The sequence below is a fragment of the Odontesthes bonariensis genome, chromosome 10 (genome assembly GCF_027942865.1).
Source record: "Odontesthes bonariensis isolate fOdoBon6 chromosome 10, fOdoBon6.hap1, whole genome shotgun sequence".
In the NCBI taxonomy this organism is placed as follows: domain Eukaryota; kingdom Metazoa; phylum Chordata; class Actinopteri; order Atheriniformes; family Atherinopsidae; genus Odontesthes; species Odontesthes bonariensis.
This window is the reverse complement of record NC_134515.1, coordinates 30,963,915-30,991,273: the sequence shown is the minus strand read 5'-3', so window position 1 is coordinate 30,991,273 and position 27,359 is coordinate 30,963,915. Positions and strand designations below refer to the sequence as shown.

The 27,359-nt window shown below is 41.7% G+C and overlaps 1 protein-coding gene and 1 non-coding gene across 4 annotated transcripts; both read right to left on the bottom strand.

The window, feature by feature from the left end:
- Window positions 1–192: 192 nt before the first annotated feature.
- Window positions 193–27,290, bottom strand: kansl2 (KAT8 regulatory NSL complex subunit 2). 3 transcript variants are annotated; one of them, XM_075475251.1, is made up of 11 exons: window positions 27,215–27,278; window positions 20,680–20,772; window positions 14,662–14,919; window positions 14,335–14,507; window positions 14,066–14,180; window positions 13,647–13,810; window positions 13,388–13,551; window positions 7,762–7,858; window positions 6,849–7,102; window positions 4,251–4,457; window positions 193–780 (listed from the first exon to the last, which is right to left on the bottom strand). In XM_075475251.1, exons 2-11 carry the CDS (start codon window positions 20,697–20,699, stop codon window positions 712–714), a joined length of 1,521 nt encoding a protein of 506 aa, XP_075331366.1. In that variant the 5' UTR covers window positions 20,700–20,772; window positions 27,215–27,278; the 3' UTR covers window positions 193–711. The 3 variants fall into 3 exon arrangements, with proteins under 3 accessions (XP_075331366.1, XP_075331367.1, XP_075331368.1); XM_075475253.1 differs by lacking the exon at window positions 193–780 and adding an exon at window positions 1,416–4,008 and having other exon boundaries at window positions 27,215–27,279; XM_075475252.1 differs by lacking the exon at window positions 20,680–20,772 and having other exon boundaries at window positions 194–780; window positions 27,215–27,290.
- LOC142390996 (small nucleolar RNA SNORA2/SNORA34 family) lies at window positions 7,494–7,635 on the bottom strand. Its single transcript, XR_012770515.1, has one exon. It is a non-coding gene; the product is annotated as a small nucleolar RNA SNORA2/SNORA34 family (small nucleolar RNA).
- Window positions 27,291–27,359: the final 69 nt, after the last annotated feature.

The following is a 27,359-nucleotide window of genomic DNA, read 5'->3' as shown; positions in this document are numbered from 1 at the left end:
ACTTTATTATCTAAGTGCCTTGAGAAGACATTTGTTGTATTTGGCGCTATATAAATAAAAATGAATTGAATTGAATATGCAGAATTCACTGGAATTTAAACGGACATTTAATTTGAAAAAAATGTTATGTCTGATAAGGGGGGGGGGGGGGGGGGGGGGGAGATAGAAAAAGCACACTTGTCATAGACCAAAGATTGGCCAGTTTCAGTCCACCAACATCTATTATATCACATCACTTTATTTGGTGAAAAAGACCTTCCAAAGCTGCGCCAACGGTAAGGCTTCATTTAATGACCCGGCGTGTCTGCCATGAATAAGCAACCCCTAGATATATGAGAACATCCAGTCATTTCCTCTGAAATGTTTATACTAGCTTGTAAATAGGAGTTTTCACTATGCTAATGCAAAGTTTCTGTACTCCACAGTGATGGTGGTTTCATTTAATTTATTCATTCATTTTTTAACCCTGACACTTGAGCAGAGTGGATAGACATCTCTCTTCAGATGAGGAAACCAACAACACCTGTCTAATGACAAACTGCACAGATACAAGTCCAGTTGTTAGTTTTTTTTGTATTTCATACTTATCTTTTCTTCTGGCAAATTAACAACTACCAATGGGTGTTTCATGAGCACCAGATACAACCATATTTAGCTGTGACTGAGGGTAGTATTACAATGTTACAACAGTGTTTTCTTTGAGGGGCTCCTTCATCGAGGAGTGTCGGCTGCAGCGTTGTCCATGGCATCGTCTTCGCCTCCAACCACCTCTGATACCACCTGAGGAGAAGAAGGAAAAGAGAACATATACCTTTTTTTTTGGCCTGGTACAGAAGGTTTCTGAATTTGTTAAAAAACTGTTGCTAAAGAAAGCTTTTCTCTCAAGCCTGTTGGATCAAAAATAGAGTTAAAGGTTTTAGGGTTTTTTTCATCAACTTGCTTCAGTGACTCGTTTTTCATGCGGTACTGAGGTAAAATGTGACGCAACATTAGAAAATGCAGTGTTTCTTTACAACATGCTGAGAATAGTGGATGAGATTCCTAACTGTGTTGATATGAGTACTGCATGTATCAGTACACACTTGTACGAGTCCACAGTAGCGGGGACCGAGTGAAAAGCATCTTACGGGCCACAAGAAAGGGCAAACTCTCACCAGCACACGGAGGTAGCAGATACAATAGCATCTGCTACATCTCTCACCAGCTAATGTGATGGAGATTTTACTATGGGTGGAAAATCTCTGCAAACATTTGCGCTCTCACATTTCACCGCTCTGCAACCTCTCAAGAAAATTTCAGGACTCCAGGCATGTCTGAAAGTGGCATCACTGAAAAATGAAGTTAAACCTTACATCTAGAATGTCACCAATTAGAATTCCCAACCACTGAAATCAGCCAATTCCTTATTTATAAATCGGATCACTTTGCCATTATAACAGTTACTTGGAGCCAGAAATGTAAAAGTTTATGACACAACCCCCTTTTTAATTTTTTGGGTTGAAATCTGTAATCGAAATGGATTTTTAAAATGGTGGGGAAGGGGTCATTCGTTTTCCCAGCCACCATCCTATAACAGATGACCTGCTGCCTATTATTTTAGTCTGTTAATTGCGCTAAGTTTTTCTCATCTTTTGTTGACAATATGCTGCGCTCCTGCCAAAGGCACCGAATTTCATCTTTACATTTCACCAGGTGTATTTGTGTGTCAAAGTGCTGTCAAACTACGGAATGTAAGCTTTTGGAACAGGCCAAATCCAACGGCCTTGCAGAAAACAATCAGTTATCTCTCAAAGTGGGTAGGTCACACTGAGACACATCCAATGATGACTGAGTTGGAGCTTTGTTGATCAAAGACAGACTTCTGTAAAAATCAAACGGCTTTAAAAAGTGTATGCTCTATTTCTCACCCTATTGTACTATAACACATTGGTTGGGCCTTACTGGAATTCCACAAGACACAAAACGAAGGCATGTTAAGCCCAGACATGAATGAGCCTGATGATTCTTATTGATGTGACAATGAAAGTGGAACATGAAATGATTTAATACATTACATTACATTACATTACACTTAGCTGACGCTTTTATCCAAAGCGTAGATACAGGGTATTGGTTACAGCCCCTGGAGCAATGTGGGGTTAGGTGCCTTGCTCAAGGGCACTTCAGCCATGGATAGAGGTGTAGGGAGAGGTAATGGCGGGATTTGAACTTGCAACCCTCTGATCTTAAGTTCGTGGCCTAGTGGTTAGGGAATATATTCTAAGTTCCATTTTGAAATAAGAGCTAAAGTCGAAACCTGGTTTGCTGCAGTTTAAAACTAATACGCGGGTGAATGATACAAACGGATGACTAGGGCTCTGACACCCCCAGGATTTCACCCATTTAAGTTTATTAGGCTAAATCCCTGTAAGCCCTGATTTTTTAAGCAAGCTTCAAGAAACACTGTTCAGGTATAACTTCTGAAATGCTTCTAATATTTAGTTAAATCTTATTTCGTAGAGCTGCCTTAGAGACTAACAGTCTGTCTCCGTCTCTGTTATCTTCATCATTTGTTTTAATCTCAGGCCAATCTCTAAGCTCGCTTTCCTTTCTAAGGTCTTGGAGAAAATAATTTACTGCCAGTTGAAATCATTCTTAGATGAGCACAATTCAATTCAATTCATTTTATTTATATAGCGCCAAATACAACAAATGTCATCTCAAGGCACTTAGATAATAAAGTCCAATTCAAGCCAATTGGAATTCAATTAATTGTAATCATAATTATTCATGATATAATCCAATTCGTTCAATCCACAACGACCTAAAGTTTTAAAACCCGTCACAGTAGTGAGTCAGCACTGTTAAGGGTTCTTAATGATGTTCCTCTTTAGCCACAGACTCTGGTCACTGTGTTGTTTTGGTTCTGTTGGACCTAACAGCGAACCATCAGATCCTCCTGTCTCGCCTGGAGAGCTGGGTGGGCTTCCAGGTGGTGCAGGTCCTACTTATCAGGGATAAGTTTTTGTGTTCGTGTCGGAGTCCTCACCAGCGCCTCTCGTGTGTGGAGTGCCCCAGGGTTCTATTCTTAGGCCGCTTCTCTTCTCCCCTGTACTTACTTCCTCTTGGATCAATTCTTTGGAAATATGGTACTGCGTTTCATTTTTATTGCTGACGATAGTCAAGTGCATATGCTAATGAAGCAGGAGACGGATATTCTACAAATCCACTACTTGAAGTGCATTTCAGAAATTAAGACATGGATGTCAAATAAATTTCCTCCTATTTAAGTATAATAAAACTGAGGTTATGTTGTTGGGGGCCCAGTGATACCTCCAAAGTTCATGCTTTGTTAAGTCAATATTTAACACCAGTAGCAACACACTTCAGTGTAAGGCTGGATAGGAATCTGAAATTTGATGCACAGATTAGCTCAGTGGTCAAATTCAGCTTTTTTCAACTGAGACAAAGCTAAACTATTTCTTTCTTTGCATCATTTTCAGATTTGAATCCATGCTTATGCTGACTAAGTCAAACATCACTTGCCTCGTCTACAGCTGGTTCTGAATGCTGCTGCTTGGCTTTTAACTGGTACAAAATTAAACAAGAGCACATTACTCCAGTTCTGGCATCACTTCACTGGCTTCCGGTTGGTTTCAGAGTTGATTTCAAAATGTTTCTTTTTGTTTTTAAATGTCCTTAATTCAGTCTGAGCTGTTGGCTTTTACTGTGACTTGGTTGTATTGTTTGCGTTTAGTTTTTTACTTTGTATTCTTTATTTGTGTGCAGCCCTTTGGCCATCTGTGTTGTTCTAAAAGCTCTATACAAATAAATTTGGATTGGATTAATCAAACAGGTTCTCCAGTATTGTGTACTGATGAGGGATCCCTAATCCTCTCTTTTATGCAAATCTGACGTTTATGAGTTGGCCAAATCAAGTGACCCTCATTCAATATTACAGGATTTAGTTAAGAAAGTTTGGCATTTCCTGAACAATGTGCCTTTTAAAAGCTATAGCATTAAGGACATCTGCAAAAGAGAAAATAATTAGAAACACAAAAGTAACTTTAATGAAGCCTCACATTAACTTTAATACAAAAAATAGCAATGTATTTTTGCCTGACAAAGGACAGTTCTATTAGTATTCATTTCATTGGTCTCAACTTGTGGAATGTCACTTTTATCTGGTCCGACAGTGTATTGGAGACACCAGCAGAATTAACACAGAATTAAGATCCAAGAGATGTTAAAGTCTTAAACTGAAAATTAACCTGGTCATCCATGATGGCATCAACGTCTCGTTCTGAAAGCTCCTGTTCCGAGGTGTCCAGGTCGACTTGGTCTGGGTGTTCTCCGGTCAGGATGTCCATTGGGGCCTCAGCGATCGCTCTAATGGTCTGGTCCTCCAGGGCAAGGGCTGTGTCAAACTGTAGAGGGGAGGGGGGACCCTGCATGCCATCCCCTTCAACATCCAGGTCCTACACAACACAGATTCATCAATCAGAAATATCAAATATTAAAAAAAAAGAGATCATTTTCAACTTTCCATGTTCATATATAAACAATTCCTGTTTTTCAGTTTTAATATCAGTATTTTGATGTATTTAGGCAACATTCAATTTAAGATTCGAGTACATGTTCATGTGGCTCTTTAAAAATATATAAGCACAGACAGTACAACATCAAGGCATACGAATTCACTGGACAGATTTGTTTAAAATTGTCCTTCATTATCAATGCATCATTTATGTGTTAAAGGGAAGCACCAACATACTGCGTTTTAGTTTAAATGCCCTCATTAATATATCAATATGTTTCTTTCTATTCGACTGTGAAAACAACAGGTCTCTCCTATTTTACCATTTTTGCACAATCCTACCATGATGCTGGTGTAAAATATGAAGCTTTTAAACTGTACACCTTCACAATAGGAGTCAAAATTTTGGATATACTAAGGCTGGACAGTATATCCTCTATTCAATTTCTGATCTTTTTTTCCCCCAAACACAATACAAAACATATTTATATGAATTTAGTCTTACGCTTCTGGTTTCCCTGTAAAGATGTTACAGTTTGTGTATTCCTTCTTTCAGTCACAGCACAGACCTATCTAATCTGGTCGTGCGCTGGATAAACAGCAGCTACTATCTGCTTAAGATCTGATGCTTCCTACTGAGCAACTGCTGCCCGTTGCTTAAATATGACTGTTTGCATGAACTAACCGAGAACTCATTTGACATGTACTTCTGTCTGTGGTGATTTTAACACTGTAAACTAAGTGACTTGGGTAACAGGCCTTGTTCAGTTAGAAATTTTAGGCTTATTATGTTGTCTGATACACAGAAAAAAAAAAGATGCAAAAAGACTTTATTGGGATTTCAGCTGTATTAAAATACAGTATATGAAAGCAGCAAGATGTTATGGCCTGACAGTAGGCCAAATGCAAACAGTATTATATTACCAATTATATAGAAGCAAATAATAGAAAATACAGATATGCATGCATGCACCTCTTTTCAGTCTAAATTACCAACATACAGTATGCCTTATCTTTAAAGTTTAAGTATGCACAAACCTTTGACTAGCGAGCTAAAAAAAAAAAAAAGAAAAGATATTGGTCTTGGACAGAAGCATGAACAGATGGACTCCTTACACCCACTATCAAACCACCACGTCTGCATCTTTTTGGTGTGACCTTACAAGGAAACTGGACTATAGCTACAGGGGTTTAGCCATATTTTGAGCTTGTGGGTAGTAAGACATCCAAGGGTAACTGAGCTCCACGAGCACAAATTGAAAAACATACACAGTAAAGGCCTGCTGTTTACAGTGCTTTTACAACATTGTGGTCATTTTTCCTTATAGCATTACTCCTGGTGATGTTGTTAACTTATCCAATATGTCCAAATGGAGCACAATATGATCAGTTTCAGCTCTGTAACAGAGATCTCTGCTTAACTGATGACATTTCCCAGAACCTTCCTATAAAGAAATCAATAATGATTACAAAATAAATAAATAAATAATTAAAAAGAAAGAAAGAAAAAGAATCAGTGTGAAGCAGGAACAGTTGGAAGGAGTTTGCAGTACCGTAACATCAGTGTAGACTGAAGGCAATGAATAAAAGTTAAATAAGACTGATGCTGAAAAGCAAAAACAGGAACAGAGGAGTGAAACTAAACTCTACCACAGAAATTCAGGAAGGAGCTACTTAAACTACTGAAAGCTAAACACAGCAGGACTTTCACAAACAGAGGCCATAGTTTGACCTGCTACCAGACAGGACCACACAAGTGCAACTCAGCACAGCTATCCCCACATCCCATTTCCTCCCGTGGGTCAACCCTGGAAGCAACTACAAAAAAGAGCGGACAACATTACTTTGAGAACAATCAGGGATCGTGGAGGTAAGCCCTACAAAGCAGCTGGGAAAATGATTGCCTTTACCAGTATGCGGTGCAGATGGCATAATGAATCCGTGATGTCTCTTTATACGAGGGTTGGTCTTGTTTGTTTCCTCCATGAGAAATTGTATGTCCGTAAATATATGTTGAGAAACAAAAATGAGCAGAGCCCCTCCTTCAGTCATAATTGCAGCATACTTAGTGAAAACTAGCTCGTCCATCTAGGTATTCTAGTTACATTAGTGCTGATCAGAGCTGGGATATATAAATAACCACGAATACTGCAATTATTTGACAGGAGACTGAATGGCGACTATACCCCTCCCCATTGCAGATAAAAGACAGGTGGCGGTTGGATTTTTTTTTGTCCAAAGTGAAAGAAGCTTAATGGTAAGAGTTGAACGAAGTATGTTTGTCACAGTGCATATATGTTGGAGGAGAGATCGAAACATAATTTCTACGTACATCACTGAATTCAAGGGGAAGACTCTCTGTGGGCTGAAGTTCTGCTGCACTCAGATACAGGTCTTTACTTGCAGGGGTAAACTGCTCCTGTGGTGGAGGTTCCTGCTCGGGTTGGTACATGGGTGGAGGCAGAGTGAGGTGAAGCGGGCAGCGAGGATCGTCAGACTGACCCATGTGCACAGTACGGTCACATGGAACATCTTTAAGCCCTGGACAAATCTTAAAAAGCACCTGATTGCTGTCCTGGTAGATGTCTGAGCAAATCTTCTTGTAAAGGAGAATTAAACTGCAGAATATTTCCACACAGAAACAAACGAAGCAGAGTAGTTGAGCAGACAAATGTTCTCCATTCTTAAACCCCAAATCCTACCTCATGAAAATGTATATCTATCAGAAAAGAATCTATTTATTGTTACCATTGTGCCCTGATTTCTCTCTGAGCAAAAATGCATTGCAGGTTACTTTTCTTTACATTTCTGAAGCCTGGGTTCAGCTACCAAAAAAAACATCCATTTAACAGCTACTAAAATAAAAATGAATTACTGAACCCAGAAAAGGACAGCGGAGAACCTAATGTTAATCTATTAAACGCATGATGCTACTTTAAATGATTAGGTATGGGGGCAAAAGACCGTTTGGAAGAGATTTTGTTCCTTCCAACTGAAATGATTAGTCCCTTAAACTTTGGGGGGGTGGGGAAAAATCAACAGACCACAGGAAGGACTTTATTGTAGGCTCCGTTGGAAACTAACAGCTACTGCAAGCTGTAGCTTTTGATTAGGGCCAAAGAGAGAAAGAGGTGAACGACAGTTCAAACTAACAGAGCTGGAAGAAGAATATAGATGTCTAAACAAAAGTGGTGCTAATCAACTCATCTGAGGATTCTTGTTTGGAAACAGATCATTAAGGATACGGGAGAGACAGTGTCGGGCCATCGGCAGGCAGGTATTGGTACATCTGGCTCCCTCCACAAAGGAAATGCATTTTTCATTCGCCGTTCTTGTGTAGAGCTGCACAGAAGAAAGCAAGCGTTAGATTGGAAGCATGACACAGAACAATGGAGATGTATCCAAAACAATGAGTCACTTATAAACTATCATCATGTCAAAGAAATCTATCATTCCTTGATGCCACAAAATTGTGTGAACACTGCTGTAAATCCAAGTGTTGCCTGCCAGATGTGGTACACGTGGTGGATTTTGTGATACATATAATTACATTCTGCTGGCCTTAAAAATGTGAATATTTACTGTGGCAATCAGTATATTAGGGATCCCTTCTAAATCTAACATGGAATGTTCACTCTTTAGCTCATCAAACTTTAATGCTCAACATCCTTGTTAGTCCATCTCTATGCCCCTTCACAACACCTAGAACATTAAACTACAGATCAAGCCACGAGACAAGGTTAGATCATGTTCCTTTCATATGTATAGCACTTTTAAAAGATTTTTAGAGCGAGATAAGAAATCTCGATGAGTCGATGTCTTTCTTTTAAGAGTTCGACTGACGAATTGAGCAACAACCCTACTTCAACATCTTCAAAATGTTCTTTACTGCTATTTTGACATGTTGTTAAATTAAGTTTTTTCCCTTGCATCTCAATAAGAACCTCAGAAAATTGTGTAAATTGTTTTAAAAAAAAAAAAAAAAAAAGGGTATAATATGTCACCTTTAAATTTAGAACGGAGAATAGACGAGAGACATAAATTACAGGATAAAGGGGCTCAACAAATCTGTTAGATACGCAGGTGCCATTTTATAAAGGGCTTTGTATGCGAGTGATAAATCCTGGAAATCAATTAGAAATTTTACTTGAAGCCAATGAAGGGAGGCAAGAATTTCAGTAATGTGGGACCACCCACTAGTTTCTGTTTGCAGCCAAGCTGCTGCATTCTGGGCCAAAAGAAGGCGGCTTATAGAAGACATATAATAGTTCACATGAGAAAAGATTAAAAACTTATGTTCCCAAAAGGTCTGCTGAAGGTAGTGGTTCAATTCTGGTAATATTTCTCAACTCAAGAAGAAAAAAACTTTCGAAATGAAAATGCTGATCAAAGACAACACCGAGATAATCCCAGGTGGTCTCAATGTTGCCAGAGGAGGCAACACAATGAAAACAGTCATGTTACAAAGATCGACTGTTGTGGGACTCCACATATAGATAGATATATTAGACGATGTGCATTTTTTTGTATAAATTAGGGCTGAAATGACTCCTTGAGTAACTTGAAGTAATTTACAAAAAAACCCTCAAAGTAAATGATCTGCTTGAATTCGTTGTTTGTTTCACACAAAATGATCCGCTCAGCGGTCATCCTGCTTCACACGGACGATCATCGCTGCCACACAAAGTGCGTTTGCAGCACGCTTGATCTGATGGTGCGATAGAGGAAACCAGAGAAAGCAACGACAAGCGATATCAGACAAAAAGATGAAAAATGTCAAAACTTTGGAACAATTTCTAACAAAAGAAAAGTGAAATTACTGTATAGTGTGTCCATTGTAAGATCAAATAAGCTTAGCAAAATAGCACAATGTTGATGCTACAGCATCTCAGCAGGAAGCACCCAGTTCACATGTCAAGTCCACTTAGAGCAACCCACACATGGTACCAGTTCTGTTAGCATTTAATGTAAATCAGTAGGCTTGTTAGTTGGACGGCAGAACAGAAGTAAGCTAAGGCTGGGCGGTATTGCAGCTATTTAATTTTAATTTTAAAGTACAAGCACAATGGATTTCAACATGGCGCTGTGACATGCTGTTGAATATTTTAATTTGTTGTATTGTACTTACTGCAAATGTATTTCTTGTCCAGTTACTGGATTAATCGATGGAATTTATGATAGACTATTGGAATACCTAAATAATAGTTTGCTGCATCCCTAATGTGAATATTACAGAAATACAACACATTGCTAAATAGTTTAAAGCCACAAGCATGATTCAATTTCCTTTCTTTCGTATACACTGCCCGACTACACTTCAGTAGGCTTGATTACTGTAACAGCATCTTTACAGGTCTACCTAAAAAGTCAGTTCGACAACTGCAGCTCTTTCAGAACTCTGCTGCTCGAGTCCTCACTAAGACCAAAAAAGTGGAGCACATCAGTCCAGCTCTGAGGTCTTTACACTGGCTGCCTGTCCATCAGAGGATAGACTTTAAAGTTCTGATGCTGGTATATAAAGCTCTGAATGGTCCAGGACCAAAATACATCAGTGACCTCCTGACCCAGTATGAACCTTCCAGACCCCTCAGATCATCTGGATCCGGTTCCCAGAGTCAGAACCAGACATGGAGAAGCTGCATTCAGCTTCTATGCTCCACATGTCTGGAACAAACTCCCAGAAAGTCTCAGATTAGCTGAAACACTCAGTGTATTGAAGTCCAGGTTGAAGACACACCTATTTTCAGCTGCGTTTGAATAAAGCTCCAAATCTGAAGCTTGAGTTTCAAAACTTAATCATATTTAAACTACTGATTTTATCTTATTTCATCTATTGTTCCTCTTGTTATTCTTCTTCATCTATTTCTTTCTTTTTTGTTTAAAATTTAAAATCATGCTTTTTATTTCTACTGTTTTAATGTCTCTGTAAAGCACTTTGAATCACCTTGTAGTTGAATTGTGCTATACAAATAAATTTGCCTTGCCTTGACTAAAACAAAAAAATAAGCGAGCCACAGTAAGATTTTATTGGACCTCCTTTAGCTTTGATTGCCAGTCACATCCACTGTGGCATTGTTTCAGTAAGCCTACGCAATGTAAAAAACATTAATTTCTCTCCAGTAGAGATCGGCCGGCCGGCCGGCCGATACTTCAGGCCGATTTTTGCGTATTTTTACTTGTAGCGGCCGATACGTGCGTGTGTTCGCCATCTCAATTAGCGCATTCAGCAGCCATGCCTTGAGATGCTGGAGACCCCCCCCCCCCTGCTGGAGAGCAGCTGTAAAGACAGCCAACAACAACAAGGGTAAGTTTTCAACTTTGAATGTATTTTTAACTAATTTAGCTGTATTATCTGCACTTTGAAAGACTGTCTCTGTCTCACTGTGAGCGGGAGGAAGCAGCTGTGTGTGTCTGTTTCACTCTGAGGGCAGTGTGTGTTTCTTTCTCTTTCTCTCTGCCACTGAAATTAGTGGGTCAACACGGGTGTTTAAACGCTGCTCGAGCCGCTTAGTCAGCACAGGGCTCCTTTCCCACCATCTAAAAACCTCACGTCTTATCTCCAGTTGGCGAGCTGCCACCGCTCCCATGGATAATCATGTATGCACATGAAAACAATTACCTATCACTACGTGTACAGCATCTAACTTTACATAAAGTAATGTACATACACTGCAGCGGTGCTCAGTGTTTTTGCGCCTCCTCTTCCTCGCTGACACTGACACGCTCATTAAGTGCAGCAAAGCGCCGCCGTGTACGAGTCGCGACGCGGGTTGGTTCGGTGTACCTGTCCCACTGCGGTCTGAAGCAGACTGTCAGCTGGTTTAAACGCAATTTTTGCCCAGTGGGAAAGGCGGACTCAGAGCGGGTCCACAGGACACGTAACAGTCGACGAGAGAGCGCCGCGTAACGTAACGTCTCAGCAAGATCCCAGCAACGTCTCAGTAGCGGCTCTCGCTATCTTTACGTTGCACTTCTATGTTTGACGGAGTCGTTGCTGAAACGCCTCAAGCTTAAGAGAACAGATTGCACCAGCACAGGAAATCAGAGTGGTGCAGAGCAGCTATCACATCGCTGTATCTGTGTGTGTCTGTCTGTCTTTGACAGTTTCCTTTAGGCCTCCTAGTGTGTTGTCTTTGCATAATAGATAGGATAATAAATCATGGTCATTTTAATTTAACAAACTGTTTAATTTGCAAATCAAACAGAAGATGTAGCACTAGATAAAAATATACTGAATTTGTGTTTTTTGTTTCCTTTTAAAGAAATGGCTGAAAAGAAGTCAAATCCCGTATGGCAGCACTTCAGTGAGCCAACACCAGGCAAGTCTCAGTGCAACACCTGCCATTCCGAGGGTCATTTGCACTACAATGGCCTCAAGCTGCTCATTGTTAATATTGTTTAATTTATTGTTATATATTTAAATGTTCTACATTGTTTGCTGTTAATATGCTTTGTTAATAAATGTTTTTTTTTGTTTAAATTGAGACTTGTGTAACATTTGTTATCATTGTGTCATTTTCATCATGTAAATGGAGGTAGAAAAACCAATATCGGCTTCAAGAATCCCCCCCCCCCCCCCCAAAAAAAAAAAAAATTTAAAAAAAAAAAAATCTGCAGCACATATCGGGGGATCGGTTAAGACTGATGTCAAAATAATCAGCATCGGCCTTAAAAAAAAACCTGTATCGGTGGATCTCTACTCTCCAGTGTTGCATTCATTTTTCACCAAGATCTTTTATTGATGATGGAGAGCGGATTGTGGTCTTCTGCAGCACATCTGAAAGGTTCTGAATAGGGTCAAGTTCTGGATTCTGTGCCAGCCAGTCCATGTGTGGAATTTTATAAATCTCATGTTCCCTGAACCAATTACATCCTGATCAATCCTGGCACTGTGATCTCAGAAAATGCCTGCGTCATCAGTGAAGATCTACTGATGGAAAACCTAGTCTTTCATAATACTCGGGTAGTCACGTGACCTCGCAGCATTGCCAGATCTAGACCTGACTAGCTGAATCAACCCCTGATAGGCTTCTTAGTTAAATCTTAATCTTAAATCTTAGTTAAAGAGATGACTTTTCTTTGGCCAGGCAGTGTATACACGCTCTACGTTTAGAAAATATGAAGCTAAACCTAGTGACATGGCTACATAACTGTAGGACTAAGGGGCACTTTACACGGAAACGAAAACGGGTTAAAAACGCAAAACCTTTTTGCGGATGCACTATATCGTTTAGATGGTAAGGGCGTTTTGGGGGCATGAAAACGCAAAAAAGTGAAAAACGCCCTCCAGAGTGGAATTCTTGAAAACGCTCCACTGTCGCGCCACCGAGTAAAGGATGAAAAACGCAAAACTGCGTTTCTCGTCACATAGAAATGACGTGACAAGCATAATAAAGCGCCAGAAAACTGTGGGAAACACATCAGTAGGCTATATAATGTAATTATATCACTTATAATGTAATGTAACATTTAGCAAAAGCTCAACGTCTTCGTCAGTCCACACAAAATTGTCTGATTTCTTCTTCGCCATTTTGTCTACTGTAGGCCTACTTTGCGTGCGAGGTAGAAGAGAAGTAGAAAGACTTGATCTTGGTAGTGTTGCCACCCAGCCATCTGGCGTGTTTACTGCATCGATAAATATGAAACGTCACACACATGCACGCAGATTTTCATCCTAAAACGCTCGTCTAAATGCAGATTTAAAAGTGAAAACGAAACGCCACTTTTGCGTTTTGGTTTCAGATCGTTTCCGTGTAAAGGTAGCCTAAGGGAAACTTTTTTTTTTTTAAACCATGGAAAACCATGGTATTTTTTTCATTACTTTAAAGCCAACGTCTCAATAGTTTGACTTGTTGGTACTTTTGTTCACACCTGAGGGGCTCCTTCTGTCACAGCCTGCCGCCTCTCCCTGAGCTGCCGATGCAGCAAGGCCTCTACCCCATACCGACGACGGTAACGACGCAGAGCTTTGAGCTTCTTCAGGTTCTCCTTCTCCTTCATAGACAGACCTTCGGGCCCAGTCAGCAGACTGCTTCCTTTTAACAACATAAACAACATATAGATTATCAATGACAGCTGTGAAGACAGGGCATTTTACACTCACTGAATCTACAGTTGGCTGTGAGTTCACCTAGGGTTTCATGTTCCACTGTGCGATTATGCAGGTATCTGCGCTTCTTCTCTTTCAGCAGGTGCTGCAGACGCTTGAACTGATCGATATAGAGGGACTGGAGCCGAATGAGTTTTTCTCGAGTAATCAATGCCACTTCCTCTGCTGTGTAAACTCCTGCATGTCTGCAAATATTGAGAAGTGAGAAAAAAAAATATCGAGACTATAAAGTACAGTACAATGTGTTTCATCTTTACAGTCTTAACTTTCGTCAGTTTCATACTCCAATACTCCACAACCAGTATAGCTTTATATCTCTTTTAAAAAAAAAAAGAAAAAGGAAGGGAAATATGAAAGGAAATGCCTCTTTAATAAACAGAAAATGAATTTGCTTATTCATATTGCAATGGAGATAACAAGATTCAAAGAGCTGAGCTTACTTCAGAGGATCCTCGTGATCACTGTCAATGCTGTCAGCATCGCTGTCAGGGTCTCCTCTCCATGTCTGGTCTAGTACTAAGGGCCCCTGCTCTTCTTCACTCAGACTGTCCTCATCTGCCACCAGGGCCAATAGTTGGACATTAAAATCATATCGACATACACATCTTAAAAAATTGTATATTCACATCAAGTATCAACATCCCAATGCAGAAATTACTTAAGAATCTATGCACATTAGAATACACTGACTGAAGTTGAGGTCTTTTACCTAGAATGCGGCTAGCTTCTGAGTGCCCTCCATCCAGACTGTGTGTTTCTGAACGGTTGTAGCCGCTAAGCTGAGATAATAGCGCTTCTGGGGAAGGACCAGACGTTGTCTTTCTCATCTGAGCTCGGAGAGCCATTGCATTCCTGCGAGCATGTTCCGCACAGAATGTCACTCTGCAGAACAAAAATGAGGGAAAAAAGATGCACTTGAGCATTGTCAGAACTGGCAAAATGTTCACATGAATGCATAAACATACTATACAAAGCTGCAATTTCATTTGTGACCTAGTATGTTTACAAACTGATGGAAATATGTCCTTGCACCCACCCATCTTTCCTCTCAGCTTTTGGGGCAGCATTAGGGCAGCGCTTGCCATTCTTGGCAGAGACGTAGCTACATTGCTTGTATGGTGCATTCTTGTCCTCCAGAATGTGTTTGATACAGAATTCCAGACCTTCGAGGCGAGGCTGGAAACATGGTCGCTGGGCAAAGGAGCAGGCCTGGGGCTCCTGAGGTCGGGGCGCCTGGGTCACCCGGTTACGACTTGATGGCAACACGTGTATTCGGATTCTGTTCATTTTAAGTCTGCAAATAAATAAACAAACAAATAAATACTGATGTAAAAGTTTTTCAGAAGCTCAACAAAGTTGCTTTGTTTACTTTTCTCATTTGTTTCACAGACATTTATCATGTAAAATCAAAGAATCTCAAGATTACCAAGAAGGAATTTGGTAAAAATATTTTCCACTTTAGTTTTTTTTTGCGTAAACAAAAGAATTTATTAAATGTAAAAGACAGCAATCATTTAAATCCCAAAACATCAAAAGCTCCCTCTCAAATGTTGAGAGCGAGACATTTTATCATTTAATGAAAAATATATTTGTTCATCTTAAATTTGATGGCAGCAAGATGTCTCAAAAAAGTTGGGATGGGGGCAATTGGTGCAAAGAAGAAACAGCCGGGTGACCATGTTGAACTAATTTATTGGCAATTGGCAACAGGTATCAGAATCAGAATCAGGTTTATTGCAAAGTAGGTTTTCACTTACAAGGAATTTGACTTGGTGTAGTTGGTGCAAACAATATGCACACACACAATATAGACTATGCATTAATGTAACGCAGAGGGTCTGAAGATGCTACGCTAATGTAGCTTGTAGGTCTGGAAGGGTAGAGGGAGAGAGTCAGTGTCATGGGGGGCTCCGGGCCTTGTTGATAAGGCTTGTAGCGGATGGAAAGAAACTGTTCTAATGGCGGGAGGTTTTGGTCCTGATGGACCGCAGCCTCCTGCCAGAGGGGAGCGTCTGAAAGAGTTTGTGACTGGGGTGCAAGGGATCAGCCACAATCTTCCCTGTCCGTCTCAGAGTCCTGGAGGTGTACAGGTCCTGGAGAGATGGAAGATTGCAGCCAATCACCTTCTCTGCAGACCGAATGACACACTGCAGCCTGCCCTTGTCCTTGGCGGTGGCAGCAGCGTACCAGATGGTGATGGAGGAGGTGAGGATGGATTCAATGATGGAGTAGTAGAAGTGCACCATCATTGTCCTTGGCAGGTTGAATTTCTTCAGCTGCCGCAGGAAGTACATCCTCTGCTGGGCTTTCTTGATGAGGGAGCTGATGTTCAGCTCTCACTTGAGGTCCTGGTAGATGATAGTTCCCAGGAAGCGGAAAGACTCCACACTGTCAAATGTGGGGGTGATGGGGGTAGGTGAGGCTGAGTTCTTCCAGAAGTCCACAACCATCTCCACTGTCTTTAGAGCGTTGAGCTCCAGGTTGTTCTCCCTGCACCAGGTCGCCAGATGATCAGCCTCCCACCTGTAGGCGGACTCGTCGCCATCAGAGATAAGTCCGATGAGAGTGGTGTCGTCCATGAACTTCAGGAGCTTAACGGACTGGTGACTGGTGACCGGACTGGTGTACAGGGAGAAGAGCCGAGGAGAAAGAACACAGCCCTGGGGGGAACCAGTGCTGATGAGCTGTGAGTCAGAGACGAGTTTTCCCAACTTCACGTGCTGCTTCTTGTCAGACAGGAAGTCTGTAATCCACCTGCAGGTGGAGTCAGGCACACTCAGCCGGGATGATTGTGTTAAAAGCAGAGCTGAAATCCACAAACAGGATCCTGGCGTAGGTACCTGCGGAGTCCAGGTGCTAGAAGATGTAGTGGATGGCCAAGTTGACTGCATCATCTACAGATCTGTAGGCAAACTGTGAGGGGTCCAGGAGGGGGTCGTGATCTTTTTCAGGTGTGAAAGCACAAGGCGCTCAAAGGACTTCATAACCACAGAGGTCAGGGCGACGGGTCTGAAGTCATTAAAGCCTTGTTTCCACTATGCAGTCCGGTACGGATCGGTTCAGAACGGTACGGTACGGGTCGGGTCGCTTTGGGGTCAGCTTGCGTTCCCACTGTACAAAGGGGACCCTCAGGGGTGGGCGGAGTGCGTGCCGAAGCGTAAATAGCAAATAACAGCAAATAACAAACAACATCCATGATTTCGAACCACCTCCAAGCTTCTTCAGCTTAAAGGCGGGGTAGGGGATCTTTTTCTGGAACATTTTTTTACATATTGCTTGAAATACTCTTCACACCCTCATTGCAACCAATTAATTAAAAGTTTTGACACAAATATGAAAAGTTTTAGTGGCCTCTAGAACGTACAATCTAGGAAAAACAGTATCCAATCATACTGAACGGACCGTTCACAATGATTGGATACTGATGCCGTCTATCAAACTGCAATCTGCTCCTCCCTCCCCCTCCTTCCCCCTGTGCGCGTACCCTGCTCCGTGAACGAATTACGCGTCCAGAAGCTTGGCAGGAAGCTAAACTAGAGCCAGCTTGGCTAGCACCTAGCATTATTAAACGTATAGTTAGCATAAACTAAATACTAAATACGGCAACGATCGATGCTTGCTGTCAGAACAGCGCTCGTGCACCTTCGTGTACTCTAGAGGCATGCCTTCGGGGGGAAAGTGAAGAAAAGGGTTGGGACTTTTTACCTGTGTATTTTCAAAATGCAGCTTCGCTGGACTAAAAATCCAGGATCTCCTACCCTACCTTTAATGCGACACCGGCTCGTGGTCCGGTTGAAACCACTCTCTGCCATTTTTGCAGCAATCAGCTGGAAAACTTTTTGGTTTGGCACAGCGCCATCGAGCTCCCGCTGCACAGCCTCCTCCCCAACAACGGAGAGCAGTGCCTGGAACCGGTCCTGTGTGCTAGGTACCCCAAGCAGAAGGGTTACAAAAATGGTAACGGGTTCCATGGGACCGGTGCGCTTTGTGATAGTGGAAACACCGAAATAAGGGAACCGTTCTGAACCGACCTGTACCGGACTGCATAGTGGAAACGAGGCTTAAGTCCTGTGGTTCTTGGCTTCTTGGGAACAGGAATGATAGTGGAGGTCTTGAAGCAGGCTGGCACATGACACGTCTCCAGTGAAGGGTTGAAAATGTCTGTGAACACTGGAGACAGCTGATCAGCGCAGTGCTTCACGGTGGATGGAGACAGAATCTGGCCCAGCAGCTTTCCGGGGGTTGTGTCTCCTGAAGAGTTTAGCCGCATTCCCACTGTAGGAACCTTTGGCAGTTCCTATAACCTTTTCAGGAACGGGGCCATTTTTTCCCGGATTCGGACATACAGGAACTTGGAACCATGGCCTTCAGTTCCTATAACCATTTTAGCTCCTTCTCCGAGGTCGGGTCTTTTCTAGGTTATATAGGAACTAGGGGTGGGACGATATGCTTTTGTCACGATTCGATTGTATCCCTATTCTAAGGTGCCGATTCGATTTGTATCACGATTCTTGATAATTGCGATTCTACAAGTATTGTGATTCGATATAATCAGTAATTGCAATTTTCTTCCTCCTTAAAAAACAAACAAGTTGAATCATACACTTCTAGAATGAATGTCGTTCCCATAAGCAATGCACATCAGTCTGAGTCAGTCATTCCAGCAGCTGACATTTATTTCAATTGAGACAAAAAGAGGTACCGCAGTACCTGTAAATGTACAGCATTTTTTTACAGTTACAAAATTAATTGAAATGTCCACACAGCACAAATGTGGGCTAGTTTTAACATAACTTAATGTAATGAATTAATTAAGTTTTTCTGGACACGGATATGACGTAATATAATCGATTCAGGGGAGAAAAATCGATTTTTAAAATCATCCCATAAAAAAAAAAAAAAAAAAAAAAAAAAAAAAAAAATCGCGATATGACCATGAATTGATTTTTTTGCCCACCCCTAATAGGAACACATCTGACGGAGGTGTTTGGTGGTTGGTAGCTCCGCCCCTTGTCATGCTGTCACGGCTGAAATGTTTCCTCATACGACACAGACACAACCTGCGCGTGTTTAATAAGTTAAATTTACACGTCGTCTCCTTTGTCTGTGGCGCTCTGCTCTCCTTCATGAAACCAAGAAGTATCGCCAGCGCTCGATCCTTCATCTCCTGACTCTCTCTGTGAGCTCTTCCAGCCTCGATATTAGACGCCCGATGTGATCGTCCATGATTAATATCACCATCATGCAGACCATGAACACGGTGGCCTCCCCGCTCTCCATATTAGCTTCTTGGTGGTGTTTTTTTCTTCTCTCCTTACTTTTCGCGGGTTTTGTTTTGTTTTGTTGTTGAGTGTGGCGCTAAAGGAACACGTCGCTGTCGCAGACGGCTGCGCCGCATCAGTCCCGACCTGGTCCCGACTCATGTGCGAATGCAAACTGAAACAGTTCCCCTGGGGAAGGACCGTTATTAGAACGAAATTCGAAGAGGACCGTTCTTAGAACGCAGTTCTTAGAACTGCTCTGTCTGAAAGCTATGGATGGAAAGAGTCTTCACTGAGGTGGGGGAGGTGGAGGTGATACATTGAAGCTGGAGCTGGAGCTGTTGAGAGGTGTCGTGGGGGATGGTTGCAGGACTGTCCCTTTGTCTGTCCCCATTCAAAGCAACAGTAGAACTCATTCAGGCCGTCGCTCGTTCAGGCTAGGCGTTGGTCGTTTATGAGTTATGACTGGATAAATGTCCGGGAAGCAGACACCCTTTCCACTTTTAAGACTAGGCTTAAAACTTTGCTTTTTGATAAAGCTTATAGTTAGGGATCTATCAGGTGATCCTGAAACATCCCATAGTTAAACTGCTATAGGCCTAGACTGCTGGGAGGCCTCATCTGTCCCACCTTGCCTCACTTTACTCCCCCCCCCCCACATTTGATTTCTCAAATGGTATTATGTATGTGACATTATTGTGGTCATTAACTTTGTTTCCCTGTTCCAACAGGTATCCTTTGAATGGTGTAACAGTGTTAAAAGGGAGTCGTTCCTTTCCACAGTCGCCTCAGGCACGCTCAGGAAATTGTTTTTGAATTGACTCTGTATGAATGAATTGGATTATTTTTAAATTAATTAGTTGGATTTCATTAGAATATGATTACAATAAACTTAACTCCAATTGGCTTGAATTGGACTTTATTAAGTGCCTTGAGATGACATTTGTTGTAATTTGGTGCTATATAAATAAAACTGAATTGAATTGAATATAAAAACAGCACCTAAGAGAGGCAGTGTCTCACATGGGATGGGCAGAAGTTCAGCTATCAGCAGAAGCTGTGTCTGGAAACTGTAGAGCAATTATTGAATTGATATGTATTAACAGTTATACTCATGTTACAACAGAAGCATTCGGATAGTCGCTGCGTAACTCAACAAACTTTGGTCGTACACATATTGATTTGGTAAATTCTCTCACTGTTTGCCAGAGAGAGAGAAGGGGCTAAATGGATGGACTGTGTATATATATATATATATATATATATATATATATATATATATATATATATATATGGAAAAAGAAGACACTGCTATTTTTGATAGTAAAAAGATTACTAAATTATAGTGGTGCAACGGATCATCATTGATCCGTGATCCGTTCGGATCAATGTCGGTTCGGCACACACATGATCCGCAGATTGATTTATGAAAAAAAAAAAATAATTGTGCGCATGTTCAGTCCTCACACAGCCATTACCATTCCTGCTAGTTCCAGGGAAAGAGCTACTTTCCACGCTCTGGGTAAAAGTCTGCAACAGTTCCCTCTTCAATAAGCAAACAGTCCTATGGCTCGTTTGTGATTTATTGTCCTCAGCGTACAACATGTGGAACAGTGGGCATGGAAAATAAAAGTAGGCAAGACTTCAGTGACTACTGTAACGATAACTGCTGCCTCTAGTGCTACGTCTGTTTCCATATACTCGCGCTGCCACGCCAACCTGTCGCCTAGGTTACCACACGGACATAACACGTAGCTGACATAGCGATAGCTAACATAAAGAAAACCCCTAACCTGCAACACAGCGTGGTCATGGCGAGCGGAGGAACAGAAGAGCTTCACGCCCCACGTCATTTAAATCCCCTGTTTGGGAGCATTTTGGCTTCCCTGTCAAATTTAATGAAGAAGGAAAGAGGTTGGTGGATAAAACCGTGACGGTGTGTAGGCACTGTGGCACAAGAAAGCCACACAACAGTGGAAACACATCGAGCATGGCCACGCATTTGCAGCGACATCACCCCGGTGTTTCACTGACAGGAGTGAAACCGAAAGCAGCTCAACAACCGCTCATCACCGCGGTGTTTAAGCAGCCCCTTCCTTCAAAATCCGACCGGGCTAAAGCGATCAAAAAAGTTGTTTTTCTTTGATTATGTTGAAAAGAAGATGCTAATTGTGCACTTTGAGTTGATTTTATATATTTCAATTTAATAATTTAAAAGTGTTAATAAACAAAAAGACAAAACATGTTTATATGTCTTGTCTATTTTTTTTTTTTTTTTTTGCTGATCCGAAAAATGATCCGATCCGTGACTGATCCAAGGAACGATCCGAACCGTGAGTTTTTTGATCCGTTGCACCCCTACTAAATTACCTCAACCTTTTGGATGAATACAGATGCAATGATGTTCGCTGCACTGGTCATTGCGCAAGTGAACGGAGATGTCAACATAGCTTCATAACCAAGCACTCAGCACATTTTTCACTGAAGGCATAGCTCCTCAAAGGCGGTGGGATCAGCTGTTTATCATCGCATTGTGTTAAGCTCCAACAACTCATAAAAGACACACAACTTCCCCATGTGTATTCATTACATCCTCCATGTTCCCAAGACACTTAATCCAAACCAATAAATGATTTGTATATGAATACATAAACAAACGAAGAGTATAGATTTGGTATTGCAGAATTTGAAAGTGTTAGAATGTATTTTAGAAGTCATGACCACTATACGCAGCCAAATTACTGCCAGAAGACAAAAAAAGATCAATTTGAAAACCCAGTTTACTCAGTTTAAAAAATATGTTCAGGTTCTAATTAGCCAAACATACAACATGCAATTTGTCAGCACAAATCGGATATCTGGGAATTATGTTCTCGGTTGTGTGCCAGACTTTTTGAAGCCTGCTGGAGTGTGGGCACCTGCTGGTGTGATGGATACACTCCATTAGAATGTGTTTCACAGAGAACCGACTGGGAGGTTTTTGAACACCAGGACCTGGAGAACCACACTACCACAGCAGTCTTGAATTGCATCAGGTTCTGCACAGACAATGTCACCAGGAACAGACGTATGAGGATTTATCCCAACAGGAAGCTCTGGATCACTAAGGAGGTCCAGAGCCTGTTGAAAGCCAGGAACACTGCTTTCAGGTCGGGGGATACGGTACGCTACAGTGCTGCTAGAGCCAACCTGAAAAGAGGCACCTGCAAGGCCAAGGCAACATACAGGAGGAGGATAGAGGACCAGCACGGAAGTAACAACACCAGGCAGGTGTGGCAGGGTGTCCAGCACATCACCAAACACAGATCCAGAAACTACCCGCCCCCCCAGGGAGACCCTTCCCTGGCAGAGGAGATGAACATCTTCTTTGCCCGTTTTGAGGCGAGACCAAAAGCTCCATCACAGCCGCCTGTCAACAGCAGCTTCACACTCACGGTAGAGGAGTGTGAGGTGAGGCGGGTGATGAGGAAGGTGAACCCAAGGAAGGCCGCGGGACCTGACGGGGTGACGGGACGGGTGCTGAAAGACTGGCTGGAATCTTCACCAGGACTTTTAACCAGTCCCTGTCTCAGGCCATTGTACCAACCTGCCTTAAGTCCTCCACCATTGTACCGCTGCCAAAAAAACAACAACATCGACACCCTGAATGACTACCGCTCAGTGGCATTGACACCTGTCATCATGAAGTGCTTTGAGAAACTGGTGTGGAGTCATATCCTTGCCTGCCTGCTGAGCTGGGCCCTCTTCAATTTGCTTACAAAGCAAAGAGGTCCACGGAGGACGCTGCATCTACAGCACTTCACGCCGTACTGACCCACTTGGATCAGCAGGGGAGCTACTTCAGAATGCTCTTTGTGGACTTCAGGTCCGCGTTCAAAACCATCCTCTCACAATGACTGGTGTTCAAGCTGGTGGACCGAGGGCTTCCACCACTCACCCGTAGCTGGATTTTGGACTTTCTATCAGGCCGCTCCCAGAAGGTCAGACTGGGTTCCCACACCTCCACTGCTCTCAGCCTGAACACCGGCTCGCCACAAGGTTGTGTGCTCAGCCCACTCCTTTACACCCTCTACACGTATGGCTATGTCCCCACCCACCTCAGCAACAAGGTCGTGAAGTTCGCAGATGACACGACCGTGGTCGGACTCATCTCAGGCGAGAAGTAGGGCTGGGCGATATGGACCAAAAGTCATATCCCAATATATTTAGGTTTAATATCGATATATATCCCGATATTTTTTCCGCAAAGTGAGAGCTGTGATATTAAATGCTCAGTCAAAGTCAAAGCCAAATACGAGTAGTTTTATTGAAAACTCGCTATAAAATGTAAACATAAACACTGTATAACAAAGCTCCGTAAGGTGCACATTTAAATAAAAAAAATATATCAAATAAAATTAGCCTATAAAATAAAATAGGTAAATCTTTTTCTGAGGGCAGCATTTATATATAAAGAGATAACAAAATAAAGTGCTCAGTTTAAGAAAAACGTTTTTAAACATCAGCTTGAGATTACCTGTTTCTTTTTGTTAACTTAATAGCTTATCTGAACAGTCTCAACCAGTTGCACAAAGTAACTTGTTTGGAGACTGTTTTCATCTCCCAGTCTTGCATGAAGTGAACTGTCACGCTCATATAGTATACATTTGCGGCAGTGCTTCTCGTGCAAAATAGTTGCGACTGGGAAGCTCGTATCTCGGGTCCAGCTTTTTAATTAGCTCTTTGAACCCAACCTGTTCCACTGTTGCAACAGGGACCATGTCTTTGGCAATGTGAAAGGACACCGCCTTTGTTATTGCAAGTCACTTGTCGCTTTTCTTCTCATACGGCACACAGAGGGAAAATGAAGCTTGCAGTGAGCTTTGTTTTGGGGCTGGACCTTTGTCAGGTTGGGGACGGCTTGTGCCTGTGGCTTCTGCAGCGCGCAGTTTCACACACTCTTCATATTGCACTTTGTGCCACGTTTTTAAGTGATAAGAAAGATTCGTAGTGCTTCCACCACTGGCTGCAATGTGCTTAAGGCACTCCCTACATATAGCTTGGTTTTGTTGCTCGTCTGACAATTTGTATCCGAACCATCTCCAAATGATTAAGCCACTGATTTTTCTTTTACCAACCAAGGGGCTCTCCTCCGTACGCTCCGCAGGTGTTGTTACCTTCTCCATGTTTGTTTAAGAGTCCCAGAGTGTCCCTCCCCCTCCCCCCTCTGTGCATGAAAGAGGAGGGGCAGAGCCGGAGCGAGGGAAGCAGTGCAGAGAGCTCTGATCAACGGCTTGCCTGAAGCAAGTATTACAGCGCAAATTTGAACTACATCGATACATGCGATATGGTCTAATTCCATATCTTATTAAAAAAATATATATTGATATATCTTAAATATCCATATATCGCCCAGCCCTAGCGAGAAGGGTGAGCTGGCATAAAGATAAGTGGTGGAGCGGCTGTCAGAGTGGTGCCAAGACAACAATCTGCTCCTCAACACCACCAAAATAAAGGAGCTGGTTATTGACTTCAGAGAAAAAACAAAACTGACACCCAGCCACTCATCATCAGCAGGGCCTGTGTGGTGGTTTCTCGGCATAGAGTCCAAAAACGACCTTACCTGGAGTACCACCACCAAGGAGCTGCTGAAGAAGGCGCAGCAGAGACTGTACTTTCTGAGAATCCTCAGGAAGAACTGTCTCCCCCAAGATTTGCTCCTGGCCTTCTATCACTGCTCCATAGAGAGTGTGCTCCCGTATGGACTGTGTGTATGGTACGGCAGCAGCACATCCTCAGAGAAGAAGGTGCTCCACAGGGTCGTTAGGGCAGCAGAGAAAACAATAGGCTGCCCCCTCCCCACCCTGGAGCAGATTTACACCTCAAGATGCTGCAGGAAAGCAATGGTCTTGTCAGTGGGGTCACATGGCACTGAAAGGATCGGATTATTGGCTAAATTACAATAAGACTGAGTTGCTCCTTATTTGAGCAAGGGTAATTATCCTTTGATATATGGCAGTGAATGAATCGAATCACAGGCACAAAGCATGTCATACTCCGATAAGATAGGTGGCGCTGTACCCATTTCAACTATTGCTAATAGAGCCACTTCCGGTAGACCGCTTCACCACCAACAACAAACTCAGGTATTGGAGAAAGATGACGAATGAAGAGCAAGATGAAGCTACGTGCCTCTACATTTAGTCCGTGATTCTCCATCGCGTTGTTTGTTTCTTTCCGACGGTGGTGACAACAACAGTAATATCGTCTCTTCCAACTTCCGGTTCATGACCCCGGGAAAAAAATCTCAAGCATGCGCAGAACGCAACGTCTAATTCACGACGTGCTTCACCCGTCTACAAGCACGTTTAATTTGACTTTCAACTGAGTTATCTAGGGGTCTTAATCCGATCCAATTTCTTGTCCGATTAAGGTGTCTACATGAATTTAATAACTCAGTCTTATTGTAATTTAGCCAATAATCCAATCCTTTCAGTGCCATGTAACCCCACTGACTGTCTCTTCCAGCTCCTGCCGGCAGGAGATACAGAGCAATGAAAACCAGGAAAAATCGCCTAAAAAAACTGTTTTTAATCCCAAAGCAATTGAAATCAAAGGTGCAATAAAAAAATAATAATTTTAAACTGCCCTGCCCCCCAATGTGCAATCTGTGTATGTATATTTACACTTATTAGCTACCAATACAACATTCTGTCTGTCTATATTTTAATCTGTTTACACCAGTGCAATATTTACCACTACCAGTGCCATTTTTCTGTAAATACCTGTGTTTTGTACATTTTTACCATCTTACTACTCATTTTTTACATTTTGTTTGTTTTTTTTAACTCTAAATGAGTCAAGCACCATTTTAATTTCGTTGTAACTTTGCAAAGTGACAATGACAATAAAGTCGGTGTGAGGTAAGTTAACAAGGAGTCGTTTATATTAAGTAAACATTTTTTCATCACTCCACTGGCTGGGATTTTTGATAGGGCTGTTTCACAAAAGCCCTAGCGAGCAGAGAAAATCCCTTACAAGAGGTCTGTGAGCACACAGCCTGAATGTAAGGAAAAGGACATTCAGAGAGTGAGAGGACATTCATTTGTGCAACATTTCATCTGAAATTTAATTCAGTTTATTTATAGAGCGCAAAATTACAACAAAATGTCATCTCAAGGCACTTAAATAGTACAGGCCAATTCAAGCCAATTGGAGTTCAATTCATTAAAGCAAATAAGATATGCATATACTTTTAGGTGTTGTTCTCAGATGCATATGGACTTTTGTTAAAGAAGAGAGGGTGCTATTTTACTGAAACGTCTGGGTCTCATCGAATGTGAAATAAGCTAATATTTTTTATAATTAGATTTTTTTCAAAATTTGATATTTTCTATCTTCTACTGAGGAGGAAAAAATTAATACATTTTATAGTAATTTCAGAGATTCCTTTGCAAAAATGCCAAACTTTCATGTTAGCCTCTTAAAGAGTGAAGAATAGATACCCAAATCTTAGACATTAATTACATTAAATTAAAAGTCTTGGGTTCTGGGACTTGCAAATGAGCAGTAAACATATCCTGTAACTAAATATTTTTTTTTAAATAAGAATGGTTTAAGCATTATATATATATATATATATATATATATATGTATATATATATATATATATATTACTGCTTGTACAACTTATAGCCATAAATGTATGCGTCTACTTTAGCATACACTTGGCTTAATTTGTCTCTAAACACAAGTGGTCTAAGCGTCTGAAATGTGTAAGCGTACAGATGGTCTACAAACTGAGTAAACATATCTACACTTAAATACATGATCAAACTATCATTCAAAGCACTGTGTCTGCATAGACTATCGCAATAAGCAGAAAGAGAGTTTGTTTTTTTCCACTGTACCTAACGTTAAGCAGACGGTGGCACGTTAGGTGGCTTGTCAGTATTAACAGTAAAGTCTAATAAAAAAAAAGAAAGATTATGCACATAAAAGACGAACATAAGTATCGAACAAAAATATTGCAGCCACAATAATGACTAAAGAGACAAATTTTAAGTTATTTCAATCTACATGAGGCGCATATCTCCGTCTCGCCAACTCCAAACACGCGCTACAACTAGCTTTAACCCGCCTCTTTTTACTGCGTCACTGCTTCAGTTAAGGAGTTGCCATCTTTGTTTAGCAGATAACACTAGCTAAGCGCTAATTTTGATAACTCGCATCTTAAAACGCGTTTTTGCTAACATATCGCCTCGGCAGCCGTCTATCGTGATATCAAAGAAATGACTCGACACAAGGAAATGGATAAACCCTCATTTCTTTTGGTTTAAAACGGCTTACCTTCGTCTCAGTCGTCCGACCAACCGGAACCAGCCGAAGCACAGTATGGTGAATATCCTGCATTCTTCGACTACTATTGCCCCAGCCTCTGCAGGCAAAAGCTAATCCCGCCCATCAGAACTCTGATTGGCCACAACGGCACATT